Genomic DNA, 16,016 nt, shown 5'->3' on the forward strand with positions numbered 1-16,016 from the left:
CTCAATCCACTGACGGAACATTCATCTAAAACTCTATCATAGAAGTACGCATTCCTTCAAAATTCTATTAAACCAGGGAATAATCATTTCACAAATGTAATCTTTCCAAGGATATTTTCATCCATACATATTTCCCCCCTCAAACTTAGTACTTCAAATAAAAGACTTAAACAAGAGGCTTCAATTCCAAATTCAATCTTTTGAAGGCAAAATTAATACAATGAGCATACCATCCCAAACTCAGTCCTACTTAAGCAATATACCCGAGCAGCGAGGGCATTACTGACCCAGGTAATGCCCCCACCGCGAGGGTCATATTCCTTTAAGTATCCCAGCCCACAAGATTTGCTTGACTGGGGCACTAAAAGCATTTTTTTCTGTCCCGATTGGTTTCGGGACAGAAAAAAAAAAACGACCAAGAAAATGGCCGCCAGGAAAGGGAAAACAGAGTCCGTTTTCCCTTTCCATGGTGGCCATCGGGAGCGGACGCGCTGGAAACAGAAGTGTTCACAGCGTGTCTGCTCCGGAAAAAAAAGGAGAAGAAGGTAAGTGGGGTTGGGAGGGAAAAAAAACCCAGAAAAAACGTACTTGCATCCCGGCGGGGGACGATGGAAGCCTCCAGCCGTGTAGAGGCACGAAGCGGGGATGGCCACGCTCCGAGCCTCCACAGGGCTGGAGGCTGCCATCGTCCCCCACTGGGGTCAAAGGAGGCAGAAGGTAAGTGGGGTGGGGAGGGCAGGGCAGGGAGGAGGGAGGAAAGGAAACAAAAAAAAGCCTTACCTGAATCCACGGCGGGGGGCGAAGGCAACCTCTCAGCCGTGAGCAGTCTCAGAGCGGAGATGGCCCTGCTTCGAGCCTCCTCATTGGTTGAGGGGCTACCACGCCCCCTGCAGGTTACAATGGCCGTGGGATTCCTGGCCGGGTAATGCCTCGGCGAGGGACAATCAGAATGGTTGTTTCATTCTGATTGCGCCCTCGCCGGGTACTAAAGAGGAGCCATCCATACAAATAATCTTTGAACACAAATGCAATCCTTTAAATTTACCACACATACTGTCAATTTATTCAGGGGGCCCACCCATCCACAAATCCATAAAAGAACCCATTCGTCCTAGTAGCTTTTCAGCTTAAATGTAGTCCTTCCAATGAGATTTCCATCTAAGGCACCATCAATCCAATATCCTTTCATCCTTAACTCAATGCTTCCAAAGAATACTTGATACAACAGTTCATCAGTTAAGGAAGGCATTTATCCACGGCACCCAACATCAAAAACTCAATCTTTCCAAGGCAATGGAAAGACAAGTCAAAAGGTCATCCATCTAAAATGGTATCCTTCATAGTAGTTGCAATCAGTCATCCACCCCATACTTAACCCTGAGGCGTCCATCCATCCTACTCGTATTTCTTTTAAAGGGCGATCTATTTTAGATTTTAGATGATGTCCATTCAACATTAGATTGAGTTGCCAAACCAAGCTGCAATCTTTCCAATGCACAATCCATCCAATCGCAGTCCTTCTAAACAGCCTGACATGCAAATTCAGTCATTCCAATGAATCACTGACCAAACTTTTCATCCTTCCATAGGGTTTCCCATTCAAAATCCCGTCCCACCAAGAGGCTACCATGCCGAATGCATGACATTAATTGATTTATGTGCTGTCTATGGTCTAACTCAGTGATATATCACTTCACGTTGCAGGGGGTTGAACCAGAGAGGTTTCCAATTCTGCAACAATCCTTGAAAATGGACTACATTATCAAAGATCAAGATGGAGTTCCCAATCTGCTGTACGGCGGTAAGTGAGAAAGCGCTTAAACCCCATCTCATACACATTTAAATACAGGTGGTTTTGCAATGCTCTTATCAAGTACAAAACACAGGTTACAAATGTGTCTTTGATTTTTTGATACGTGCACAAAAAGGCATGAAGAAGCTCAAAATATTACAGTAACTTGTTACTACTACGCTTTGCGTAAATGCAAACAGTCATGAGAAATATATACATTTGGTAAGTCTGTGCACCAGTCACATAGTTAGAACTAGAACATTGCTTGTGCTGCATTGATAGAATTTTAAGGATTTTTTATACGTTAGTTGTGATTTTATAAAGTGCACATTAACCAAAAAGTCTTGGCTGTACTTATGTTACGTAACATGTTACAGATTACTGAGCAATGGGTGCTAAAATGTATGCTTCATGAACTACCATGTCTTTAGACATTTACGAAAGTGCAAGTGGTGTTCTGAACATGGTAGAATCAAAGGGAGGGGGTTCCAAAGAGTGGGTGCCTGCAGGACAAACTACCCCCCTTTCATTTGGGACTTTCTGGAGGTGGATATGTTCATATTAAATAAATGGCTGGATGGAAGATAATGGGTTCATTACAAGGTTGCCGCTCCGGTAACAATGGTGCCGATAAGCTACCTGGCAGGTGGAACATCACCCGCTCGCAGACCTTGACGGATGCACCGGCACTTTTATTAACGGTGCCGGTGCATCCGTCTTCCCCATTCCCATTGAGTCCTAGAGGACTAAAATATGAATGGGGAGTAATTATTTCCGACGCCCAGCAATGGGCAATTACAGGGACCGCCAGGGCTGTAATGCCCCGGTAAATCCCCATTGCCGGGTGCCAGAAAAAAAATTTCTCTGGCGGAAGCCGTGCCCTTTTTACCGGCACGGCTACTGCCAGACTCATAATGAGGCCCAATGTGTTGGTTTATTTGGCAACTGGCATTTCCTTAAGAAACTCGGGCCTTGCTCATAGAACGCTTTAATGTATGCTACTCTGAAACTGAGTGCTTTAGCTAAGTGCCTGCTTCCACAATGCTTAGGCAGCCCTAAGTAGGGACCTATAGCACAGTCGCTCCTGGAAAGAAAGAGAGTAGAAACTAATTGGACTATTTGCAGGAAAGGGCAAACGTTAGCAGAGCTGTTTATGCCCTATAGAATATAATATACAGGTGTTCGGGGCTTTCAGAGACAACGGGTGGTCCAGCTTAAACCCTACATTTCTCACTTGCTTGTAAAGGACATGTTCATTGACCTAAGTTTGGCAGCCAAATGTGTGAAGATTATAATTTTTTCTGTCTATTTATTGACTTATCAATTTTACATCGACGTATATGTACACGGAAGGGTGGGAAACCCCTACTCGCACGAGGACTAGGGAATCAAATTAGTAATACGAAGCAGAGGGGAATGTTTTGCAGGTGGACTTTAGTAAATCATTAGTTAATTAGTTATTTCAATATAGAAGGCATTAGATTTGCTTAAAAGAATTTTTAAAAATAAATCGTCCTCCAAGTTAAAGTACCTTAAAGTCTTAAATGCTAGGTTACGTAAAACATATACATTGATTGTAAATTGAAATAACTAATTAACGAATGCCTGACTAACGTCCACCAGGAACGCAGTCTCCTCTTCGCAGCACTTTATACTAAATAACTTTACATAATTAAATGAACCGGTACATAGTGGCTGATAGGATTGCAACAAAAGAAGCTCATAGAGAAGAAATTCCATTGTGATCCAGTAAACTGTCCAGGTTGAAAGACATACAGACTATATGAAATGTACAAGACCAAGATAAAACCTCCCTGTCCTTCACCACTAACCAACGTTAAGGAAGAAATGAGTAGGCAGGAAACCCCAGAGGTAGAAAGATGTCGGGGGAGGTGCCACAGCTGATTGTGGCAATATGGAGACCAGCTGGAAGCATAACCCAGCAGATGAGCGGGACACAAATTGCTGATGGAAATGGAGTCAAACGGTCAGCAAGGGTGCAGCTATAACTAAGTCCAGCAGATAACAACTACCAGGCACAGAAACAGAACAGATGTGCTCCTAACCACCAAGATTTAATGATTGCATAGATTATCCTTAGGCCAGTTAAAACCCGCCCAATTGTCGTCGGCTACCAATCAGCAAATGGACCAGACAGATGGTGATTGGTGGTGTTAAACTGTAAAAGAACTTGAGTGTCATCGGCATTGTTTCATAATGTAAATCCACAACTTCTGATTTACGAAATAACTATTCCTGTTATTGCAGCGTTCGTAAGCCGGAGAAATTGGAATAAAACCATATTACATAAAAAAAAAACGTGATTTGATTAATATTATTGTTTCTAATAAGTACAAACCATATTGGTCCATGATTGAGACATTAAAAATATTGTATATGTTTCAATTACTTTAATTTGACATTGTGAACGTTTTTGTTTTGTGTAAAGTGCTGAAATCTGATGTTTAGTTCCAAACGTGTACAACTACTAATGATGGGGGCCACAATGGTGTGGATTTTAGCCATCTCCTGAAGATGAAATTGCTTTAATTCTATTACAGAAAATAGCCATTGACCGTGAGTTCGGTTATATCAAGCGAGATGGAGTTAGGAATGGACGCTAATGGGAATATCCCTGATTCTGGTCACAGTGATTTAAACTTGAGGCAGTGATTCGAGTAGGCGGTGCGGGAGGTGGTAAGGAAGTGGTCTGCTTTTATATATTTGAGCTTGTTCCCATAGATGATGTCATGGTTTAGGAGCATGTGATAGACAGAGAGATCTGTTGTTAATCATCTGAGAACTGACCGCATCAGTGTGCATCTCCAGGTTTGATTGGCTGCCCTTGATGCTGGAGTGGGACTCATAAGCAGTTGCTCTAGAGGGCCTCTTGGGGAGCCTGGGAACAGGGTGGTGCAGTAGTCTACTTTTGAGCCAATAATCGCAACTGCACTTTTGGCAAAATTTTGTTCAGCGAGGAAGGCTTGCATGTGTCTTTGTAACATGACGTACACTGAAACCTGTGTCGTATGTGGGAGAATTGCGAGGGCATTCTACCTGCCAATGTTCCCACCTGCTGTAGCTCCATGTACTCTACTCAGTCTATAGCTCTGTCTTTGTTCTTACTCTTTGATTATCTAGGTCTTGGTTCCGGGACTTATTGAATTTTGTTTATCGAATCAACTTTTGGGCAACACCTCATTGATCTGTAGTTTAATGCATTAAGTATTCTATGCTATTGTAACCAAATCTTCAATATGCATGAAGTAATTTAGATAGAATGTATTATTCCTTTATGCAACTAAGTTCTAATCACTCTCTGTAACAAGCGCCACGATGCCCCTGGGCTGTTGCACGCTTTACAAATATGAATAAATAAATAAATATTGTATTAGCATTATGAATAAGTCTGTCTTGCTTATCGTCCTCCTTTGGTGTAGGGCTTGCTTCAGGGGCTTTACAGGTCCCAAGTGCTCTCAATTTACAGCCAATGGATCTGAAGCCTTGTAGACTTGGTGTGTTTTCTTAATAACCCAGGGTGCATGGTTAGTGTCAGGAGAAGATATCAAACCTGTTCCAATATTGATGCCTTAACCACCGACTTCACCACATCCGCCCCTTCTATTTCAGGGTACATGCAAACAGTAAATGGTGAACGATCTAACCAAGTAGCCATGACAAAGTAATGCTGTGGTACTTTTATAGCTCCTATTGAGAATTCAAGTAATGACATGATGTGTTGGCTTTGATTATTGCGGGTGAGAGTGTAAATGATTGTGCAGTTCCTTTTTCTTTGCTTAGTGTAATTAATGCTCGGTAAAGGCAGCGGTGTAAAACTGGGCAACAGCTGCCCTATAGAGTTGTGTTCCCGCCTCGTATAGTTGGGAAGTGAAAATAATTACACTTGAAAAGTGATAACTTCTTTTGATATAGCTGTTGATAAGGTGTAAAGGTAATGTGGTGTGAACAACGGTGATGTGCACAGACTTTATTGAGGCGATATGCGCCGAGGTGGCGGGCCGACCCTGCCGGTAACGGCCCGCCGCCCAAGTTAACGGCCCGAGTGCACGGAGGGTCCATTAACGAGGGTGTCGATACTGTTACCGGCAGGGTCGGCCTGCCGAGCAGGGGCATATCGCCATTAGCACACAGGTAGTTCCCTACATAGGTACTAATGGTTTCTTTTATTTTTTTTTTATTTTGAAAAAAAGAAATGTACCTTCCCTGCGTTGCCCGGTGCTGTACAGTGCTGCTGTAAGCCTCTGTCCATTTTCAGACAACAGCACTCCGTGGTGCCGGGCCGTGCAGCAAAGGTACGTTGTGTTTGTATAAAAAGAATGACATCATTGGACCCATGTAGGAAACTACACAGATGAGGGGGAGCGGGCAATGAAGGGAAGGGGGCGCTGACAACCAAGGCTGCTCAGAACATGGGCTTGTACCAGAGAATACAACCCGTGTTCCGAGCATCCTGATTGGACAGCGGCCCCTCCCAGAGTGCTAATGTTGAGTGGAGACTTTCACCAATATATCTGGAGTTGCTGAGATAAGTCCATACAATGACCTGTAGAGCTCTGTCTTCATTTGAGGTTGTTGAATGTGTAAAGCTGTACGGACTGTAGGCTGTAAAGTTCCATCTTTATTGCCACAGGTGAGATAATTAAAGGTACGCATCGCTATATGTGGTAATGTTCTGCATACTGCTTGAGCTGTAAAGTACGGCTATGTTTGATATTCTTGGATTGTAAAGCTAGGTAAAGGCTGATTTACAAAGGGGTCCCTGGAAATCTCTGGTGGCTACAGTTCGATTTGTAAATGCAGTATTATTGGAATTTCCAAAGATACATACAGATTGTGAGATGTAAAGTAACATCTCACTTGAAGTAGTTGATTGGGTAGACTGTAAAGTTGTGTCTTCATTTTCCGCATATGGATTTGTTGAGCTCCATACAGACCCTTGGGTGTAATTGACTACCTCCATGTGTTATAGTTTGACTTGTGAAGGTATGAGTTGTACAGGCGACAGGATCTGTAATAGATGGGTGTGTACAGAGATGTACAGACTGTGAGTGTAAAATGATGACTTCGTGTGTTAATTGGATGTGTTGAGGTATGTGGGGACTGGGAGGCGTAAAGGATTGTCTTGGTTATCTAGTATTAGATTGGAACTTACTAGGTCCTAGGTTATGGTTTTAGGGTCTAGAAAGGTAAGTATCAACACATGTGCTCAGACTAAAGTGAGATTTCGCGCTGGAAGCTGTGAATCAGTCAGGTAGGTAGCATTTTGAATAATGGAACTGCAATGGCTCAGATCACCGTTTGCTGTTAAATATTTCACTTTACTTTTTCTTCAAATGAAACCAATTATGTTTGAAGGGTAATTTTAACCTCATAAAGTTAATTATTTAATTGTTTTGTTGATGACCTCAAATACATTATTATGTGTTTATTCCCTAAATGGGTGCTGCTCGGAGGACTGTCCACATGATCAGTTTTAAAAGACTCTTAGAAATAGGAGATAAGCTCGTCCACGCCCACAAGAATGTCCTTTTTTATCCTAGTTGCACATACTCTGCCTTGACCCTCTGCTCAGCAAAAAGCACAAAGGGTTTGACTACATGTTTGGTGGTATTCCCACCAGAAATACTGCCAAACAGAATTACCATTACTGAATGCAGTAGCTTGAAGGGTCCACATGATTCTGAGCCTTGCAAACCCTTCTGTTATACCCCATTTTTGGAGTCCCATGCAGAAATGCAATACTACCGCATGCAGTAATCTTTTTGTGTGGCAGTATTTACCACCACAAAAAACAGGAGGAAATGAATTTCAGTAACAAAATTCCTACTTTGGTGGAACAGTTGAGCATGAGGTATTTCCAAACATTTCATTTTTTACTGTTACTGCCAAACTTGTAATAAGGCCCTAAGTGTATCTGCCTGAATGGGTTCCTATTCTGTTTACCTTTTGCTCCTCCAACTCTGCTAAAGATTATCCAGTGTGTGGCATTGTGAGCTTAGTTGGATTTCAGCAATGGGGCTTTACATAACTGACTGTTTCTGAAAAGGTTTGTGCAGATGACCCAGGCTTTGGCATGTTTACTGCATTAGATAAGTGAGCCGGTATTCAGTGGCGTAACACAAGATCTGGGGGCCCCCCTGCAAGCCATGCTGAGGGGGCCCCCCCTAACTCGTCAACAAATCACAGGTCGCGCCACTCTCTGAGCCGGTTTAGATTACCACGCTAGCACAATACGCACAAAAGTGCTGCTGAAGGGGTATGCCGCACACTGCACTAGGAGAAAGATATGAATATGTGTTTTAATGCAGTATACAGCACACTTTCTGAGAAAAATGTGCTAAAAAGCCAGTGTTTGCTATTGTTTTGGAGGGTAACACCAATCCAGTACATGCAAGTCACCAACAGTGCACAGGAACATTAATGCTTTGCTTTTAAAAATGCCATGCCACAATGAAAACATGTCCAACTGGCTGCACAATGTAGACCAGTGTAGTCAGGTAATAACATTACAGTAAAGCATGCCAGGCCACATTTAGACATACCTAGACTGATTGCACCAAAATGCCAGTCGAAAGCATTAAGACTTATCAAGAAGAGAGCACATATTCAAGCCTGCGTCTCTGTGGCCTCTAACAACACAGCCAAACTTTTTAAAATCTGAAAGGAACTGGCCAATCCTGTTGCGGTCTCTACCTCTCCTGTTACCTCAACAGGCCCTCTGTACGGCTTTGGCCTCTTGTTTCTCTGCTAAAACTCAGGACATCCTGTCCACTATCTCATCTTTCTGTCCCTCTCTCGGCCCCCCTTTGGCCATCTCTCCCTCTCCTCCTCCCTTCTCCTCTTTCTCTCTAACACCTGACGAGGTTTCTAGACAAGTCCCATCTATTGAAGTGTCGTTGAAACATGTGCTCGCCCACTCCTCCAGTATCATCAAGGACCATATTGACACCCTTGCTCCAGCCTTGACCGATTTCTGTAATCATTATTTTGCCACTGGAATTTTCCCCTCTCCCAAACTTTTGGAAAAGTTGGTCATCTCCCGGCTTACTCTCCACACTGAATCTGTTGGTTGTCTCCATGACCATCAGTCTGGTTTAAGAGCTGCCAGAGGCATGGAAACTGCTCTCCTGAACACCTGTGAAGATCTGATCTCTAACCTTGATTCCGGCATTCCTTGCAATTGACTCCGTGAGAACCTGGACATCATGGATCAGGCTCTGGAGTGGCTGACCTCCTTCCTCTTGGGCTGCCCCTCCCAGGTCCAACTTGGTCCCTTTCTCTCCACCATCTCTCTCTACCTGTGGCGTTCCCCAGTACTCTATCCTATCACCCTGGTTTTTCAACCTCTACTTGGCCCACCTAATCTCTACCTTCTCCTATAACTTTCAGTGTTATGTAGATGACACCAAGCTTTACTTCAGGCTCCCCTCAGCCTCCTCTCCTCTCTTGCTCATCCTGGTGTCATCTTCAACTCCACCCTCTCTTTCTCTCGTCACATCTCGGACGTCTCCAAGAAGTCCCACTACCAGCTGCACCTCCTCAAAGGGATTCTTCCCTTTCTCACTTTCCCCAGAAGCTCACTGTCTCCAGAGCCCTGGTTCTCTCTAAGCTGGATTACTGCAACAGCCACTTTCTCAATCTGCCTTCCTCTACTCTCCGCCCTCTGCAACTAATCCAGAACAGGACTGCGAGACTTATCCTTCGCCTCAAGCCCAGGGACCATATCTCTCCAGCCATCATAAAATCTCTCCACTGGCTCCCGCTGGCTGCAAGGATCAAGTTCAAGAGCCTTTCCATTGTCCACAAGGCTTTCTGGCGCTGGGGTTCGCACTACATCCAACGTTCTCTTCCAAAATACCTTCCTTCTCGAGCCCTAAGCGTTAGATGCTTCTCCAGGCAGAGAGTGCAGGGTAGATCTCTCTCCTCTACAGAATGCCTCCCTGCCCCTCCTAAACTTGAGCCGGACCACCTGAAGTTCCGGAAGCAGCTCAAAACATTCCTCTTCTCCTCTGCTTTCTTTCTCTCCCTCCCCTGCTGAACTACCTGTCTTCTGTACTAACTGGTTGCTTGGCTACCCTCAGTGTCAGTGAGTCCAGGCTCTTTCTTGATCAGTCCCCCTTGCACTGCCTCTGGGCCTACCACGCAGTTAAGGGCTGTAACTGTAACCCTACATTCCCTTGTTCTCCTTGCACTTACTCAGAGCATTGCTGCCCTGTTCTTCCCTCTCCCTTGCACTTCCGTGCTCCCTTTCCCCTTGCACTTCTTTTTCTCGCACTTGCACTATCTGAATGACACAAGGCCTAGTAAGATCATTTGTCTTGTCCTCCCTTTGTTTTCCTGCCCTTGTCTTGTCGCGCATAAAAACACTTGTGTACATGTGCGTTATATATGATTTATCATATCATATAATTTTATTTCAGATGCCCATAAAAATATACAATGCTGGAGTAAGAAATGGCTAGACTGGCAGAACCCAAATGCCAGTCTAGCCAGGTAATTACACTTAGCAGGACTGCTTTATCAGAAATGCCCCATTAAAAAAGTCATACCAAACTGAGGAATTACTAGACTGGCTGCACCAAAATGCCTCTCTAGCCACTAATACCACATATCATTCCTGCTTAGCATGGACATGGACAGCCATTATGATTTATTGCACAATCCCGCCCCCCACACATCCCCTCTCCTTCCCACCCCTTACTCAACCTCCAAAATCAGCTCATTGGCCCAGAATTACCCCCACGTCCCTCTTCCTTGTCCCAGTGCTTACGTATGAGGCTCCATGCCTCATAGGTAAGTACTGCGATGAGGAAGAGTGGGACTAGGAGCAATGAAGATTACAGGTAGCTAAGTCAGGCATTACCTTCACGTACCTCTAGTTCATCCCAGTACTTGAGTATGTGGCATAGTGCCTCATACACAAGTACTGCCTCATACACAAGTACTGGGATGACGAAGAATAGGGCTAGGCGTAATGAAGATTACCAATAAGTAATCAAGGCATTAAACACAAGTAGTGGGACAACGCCATTGAGCTAACTGGGCTTCACACTCCCCCCCTGAAATTGTGGGCTATATTGATTTGACCTGGCTGACCTACAGGGCAGTTGCCGGACAGAAAAGGACACAGATGTTCAAACGTACCTGGGTTTTGCTGTTAACAAGGTCCAAGCCCAGCAATTACTAATGTACAGCATTTCACTGTTAGTACCTGCATTCAAATGCCACATTTTTTAGGCAATTGAAATTGTGATGTGGGTTTAATACTTGCGTGCCAGGGGAGTGATTGGAAGGGTTGAGAGGGAACAGGAGACCAGTCATTCTCACAGCAGTCCATAAGTGGGTGCTTTCAGACTTAAAGGAGAGAGTTAATTGCTTGTAACATTGAAGCTGCAATAAAATAGTCTCGTTAAAATGCCTAAAGAAGTTTGATGCCCCCACACAAATATGTTTGTTCCTCTCCCACCACACATGAAGTTAGCGCCTCTCCCAACATTTGAATGGTTAGCCCCCTAAAATGTATGTTTTGTTGCGCCCCTTAACACAAGCATACACACCATTCACCATATACACACACACACACACACCCAGTCATCCATACATGTAAGTGTGCACTCTTTCATCATACAGGCACACCCAGGCAGCCACCCATACATTTAAGAGTGCACCCTTTAACAATACAGGCACACCCAGGCATCCACCAGTACATTTAAGTGTGCACCCTTTCACCATACAGGCACACCCAGGCAGCCACCTATACATTTAAGTGTACATCCTTTCACTGTACACGCACACCCAGCCACCCATACATTTGTGTGCACTCTTTGACCATACACTCACACATGCACACGTTGAGGTTGAGGGGAGCCATAATACTTCAAAAATAAATTGTTGCTTTTTGAAGTCACTCTGACTTCCTAAAGAAATTATTTCCGTTAAGGATTGAAGCATAACAGAAATAGTTTTTTTATGAAGGCAAAGTGACTTCAGAAATAAACTATTTTTGAAGTCATGGGGCTCCACCTACCCCATGGCATGGAGGCCTCCAGCCTAGGGTCTTCATGTCATCGGGATGGGGTGGGGGCCGCCCCCCGACTTCAAAAAGAAAGTATCTTTTTGTATTCACTCTGCCTTCATAAAGAAATTATTTCTGTTATAGAAATTATTTCTTTATAAATGCAGTGAATTCAAAAAGAAATGTAAAAAAAAAATGTGAAAACATTTTTTTTTCATTTTTTTTTTACTTCAAGTGGGGCCCCCTCCCAGGACATGTGGTCGTGGCCCAACCCCCCCCCCCCCCCCCCCCCCCGCACCAATGGGACTGCAGGGGCCCCTGTTACGCTAGTGCGTATTTCATACGCTCTTTAACAAGAAGCCTGCTAGTGAGCCTTTATTTCCCCATGTTCGGGTCAGGCAGGGGTTAGACGACCCAGTTGCTGCTTTCACTTAATGAGCAGTACAATCTGAATTGGGAGGGGGCATTTCAGAGAACTATACAGTAGCGGACATAGTACGTTACACATGATAAAGCAAGTGAGTTATATAGACTGTTAGGGAGTTTTACATAAGTTACTGTCTGTGACTTAGAAAAACTTAGAAAAACTTAGAAAAGCTCAGCTTGGATGTACAGGGTTCCAACTCTTATGTTTGGCCTGAACCACACAAAGGTTTTGTAAAATGGCTGTGCTGCCAGGCTTAATCTAAGAGGTGAGGAAGGCTTTAGGAATGTACAAAGAACTCTGAGCATACACTGATTCAAGAAAACACGAATACACTTACAGTTATATAAAAATAATTGTCATTTAATATATACAAGAAGACACATTGTTAAATATTGCAATGTAAGTAAGTACTAAACACAGTAACACATGTACAACACAATTGCTGGTTTCCTAAGTAATAGACAATAGGTATAATAACTTTCAGAATAACTTAAACAGTAACAAATCTCTTAGTCTGAAACATATATGCAAACGCTTCCAATTTATGATACTTTTGATAACTTTGTTCCAACCTGTTTTACGGAGGCCATCCCTAGCTAATGAGTGTCTCACAGTGTTCAGATGTGTCCTAGGCCACCAGAGGTTAGGGGTTGAGCAGGATAGGTAGGATACAGTGTTCAAAGTTCAAAAGTGGCAGAGTTCAACAGGATCTCTTTTGGGTTTGCAGGTTAGTAAAGTTATGTCTTTCAAGTCAAGGAAGCCTAGAGGGTGCTTTGTGAAGTTGCCTCAAGGACCAGGGTACTAAGGCAGGAGAGATTACAAAGGGCTGTCCACCCCAATGTATCTGTATGGGAGCCCTGTCGGGGAGTGAGATACAGTTATCCACAGCCACCAGGATTACGGGATCAGCAAGCAAATCTCCAGGTAAGTTTTACAGGGAGCAGGATAGTACCTTAAGATGAAGAACTTGATGCCGAAGGACGGTCCCAGTGTAGAGGGCACAGCAGACCCGGTCACAGGTTTTTCAGTCTTGGCGACAGATGAAGGGAACGTAGGTGGATCTGGCAACAGCTCTCGTGCAGACGGATGCCCAGCAACACATTTTCTTGATTCTGGCTTGTTGGTGCCTTTTCCAGACTCGGGTGAAGGACGGATGTTGTGACGGTCGACTCTTCTCCTTTTCTCAGTCCTTGTCTCATATGAGGGGACTTTGGGCAGCTGAATCAAGTCTCTGCAAGTTAAGAAATATGCCCACAAACCTGCAGGCAGATTTGTCCATTGGACAACGATGCAAACACAGTGGCAGAGGACACTGGGCATTGGTGAATTGCAGGCTGTGGAGGTTGCAGCTCTTCCAGGGTGGATGCAAAATGAGGTTAGTTTTAGACTGGTTAGCCCCACCAGTCCAAGGGAGGAAGTCATCTCGTTAGGATCTTCCCTGTCACTCAGAAGTGAAGGTCGGGACAGCAATGGTTAGTCAGCTGGCTCTGGCAGTCGCTGGAAGTGGCTGGCGTTTTCTTTCTTCAGGCTTCTTCTTTGAATGTTTTTGTCCCAGTAGCTGACCCTGAGTTTCTGCTCCAGGAACTCGGAATGTGTACAGGAATACTGGCTGAGCCCACCACTCACATCTGATGCAACATTCAAAACCTGCGATGGCTGTCCAATGGGGACAGCTAGCCACCCAGTCAGAACCAGCTTCTCTTAGGCACTCTGCAGGACAAATGACTGGGGGGGTTTCAGTTGATCTGCCCCACTTCCTATTCTGCCAGTCACACAAAGATCCTTTGTAGGCTCTCAAAGGGAAGCCCAGCGAAGACAAATTAGAGAAACCTTCCCTGCCCAGGTAACTAAAAGAAGACCTAAGAAAGGACAAACCATCTTGTTCAGGACTTAAAAAAAGCACCGCCACCATTTTGTGTCAGCCATGACCCTTGTGTCCCATACTGCAGCCGCGATGATAGCCTGCCATAAAAGTTCACAAAAAGTCATGTAAAGGGTACTCTGCCACCAGCCTGAAAAGAGGGACTAAAAAGTTACTAGAGAATTGAGCAAAGGGATACAATGTTTCCCCTCAGCACTCCACATGAGGTGCAGTGTGCTAAACTCACAAAGGAAAGTACAGGTAGGATACAAAGTATCCCCCTGCCTTGCTAATAGAGTGTTAACCAGAGGAAATAAGGAAACATGACAGTGGAAGCTGTAAGAGCTTCCAGTAACACTGCCCAGAACATGCTGTATACTACTTCAGTAAATGTAGTTGCCAGAAAAGACGGAGGAAAGCATGACTCCAAAACAATATACCAAAAAGAGGTGAAAAGAGTTCTCAAGAAGAGAGGAAAAGAGTGAGTGGGCATGGAGAAAGTTTCCCCACTTACTCAGGAGAATTAGTAAAAAATACAAGAGTCCAGCAAAAAGTGCTGGGGGACTCGCAGGTGAGGAGAATTTCACTCAAGAAGGAACATCTGCTCTAACATAGACTATACAGTGGCGGACCTAGTAAGTTACACAATATAAAGCAAGTGAGTTATGTAGACTATACAGTGGCAAACCTAGTAAGTTACACAATATAAAGCAAGTGAGTTATGTAGACTATACAGTGGCAGACCTAGTAAGTTACACACTATAAAGCAAGTGAGTTATGTAGGCTATACAGTGGCAGACGTAGTAAGTTACAAAGATGAGCAAGTGAGTTATATATGTCCTGGCCTATTCATTGGGAAAGAGGATGCACATAAGCAAATACAACAAATGCAATAAAATATTTAGAGGTTAATTGCCAAAGAAAAGTTTATTTATTTATTTATTTATTTATTTATTTATTGCATTTATTACTCGCCCAAACCCTTGGGTACCACGGTGATGTTACAGACAGCTTGGTTAAAACATTTCTTGGACTTTGCCAATCGGGCGCAGTGCATGTGAATACAAAAATAATCATACACGAAGACATTAAATGCAGGGTTTCAGTACACTGATATTTCCTGAAGCATGGAGGGGGATTTTTTAGTCTTGGTTAAATAGCCACGTTTTCAGGGATTTCTTGAAACCTGAGAATGTTTGCTCATTTTTGATGGGGAGGGGAAGAGTGTTCCAATATGTGGGTGCGAGGTATTGGAAACTACTGCCTCCTGCCTTGGTTGTCTTGTAGCGGGGGATGGCTAGGAGTAATTGACTGTTAGATCTGAGGGGCCTCTTAGATACTTTTCTGGTGATGGCGTGGTTGAGGTAGATGGGGACACATGAGTGGATGCATTTGAATGTGACGCACAGAGCTTTGAATGTGACCCTGGCTTTGATGGGGAGCCAGTGATGGTTTCTTCTAATATTTGAGATATGATCTGACTTCCTTATTCCAAGGGCCGCCCGAAGGGCTTTATTTTGGATGAGCTGTAGTTTGTTTAGATTGGCTTTTGAGGTACCCAGGTAGAGGACGTTGCAGTAGTCGAGCCTGGATAAGATTAAAGCTCTTGCCAGCGTGATACAATTGGTTGGTGTCAAGAATTGGCGACTGAGAGCAATAAGTTTTGCGGTGTAGGATGTAGAGGAAGAGAGGGCGTTGATGTGCTTGGTCATGGTGAGGTTGGCATCAAGGTAGACACCTAGTGTTTTCACTTGTTTGAGTACTGATATGTTTGTGCCATCAATGTTGATGGATGAGTAATCAGGATGTAATGCTTCTATTTTGGATTGGGAGCCCACAATGAGAATCTCAGTCTTCTCATCGTTGAGACAGAGGCTATTTAGTGCCATCCAATTTTGGA

The 16,016-nt window shown here is 44.0% G+C and overlaps 1 protein-coding gene across 2 annotated transcripts in view; it reads left to right on the top strand.

Moving 5' to 3' along the window:
- LOC138472715 (L-threonine ammonia-lyase-like) overlaps positions 1-16,016 on the top strand; it is a 406,130-nt gene that overhangs the window by 143,082 nt on the left and 247,032 nt on the right. For both annotated transcript variants that reach the window (XM_069611031.1, XM_069611030.1), the window contains one exon: positions 1,705-1,801. In XM_069611031.1, the coding sequence (XP_069467132.1) occupies positions 1,705-1,801 (97 nt within the window). The remainder of the gene's footprint in view (positions 1-1,704; positions 1,802-16,016) is intronic.

The sequence above is a fragment of the Ambystoma mexicanum genome, chromosome 8 (genome assembly GCF_040938575.1).
Source record: "Ambystoma mexicanum isolate Mex_15411 chromosome 8, UKY_AmexF1_1, whole genome shotgun sequence".
Taxonomy (NCBI): Eukaryota; Metazoa; Chordata; class Amphibia; order Caudata; family Ambystomatidae; genus Ambystoma; species Ambystoma mexicanum.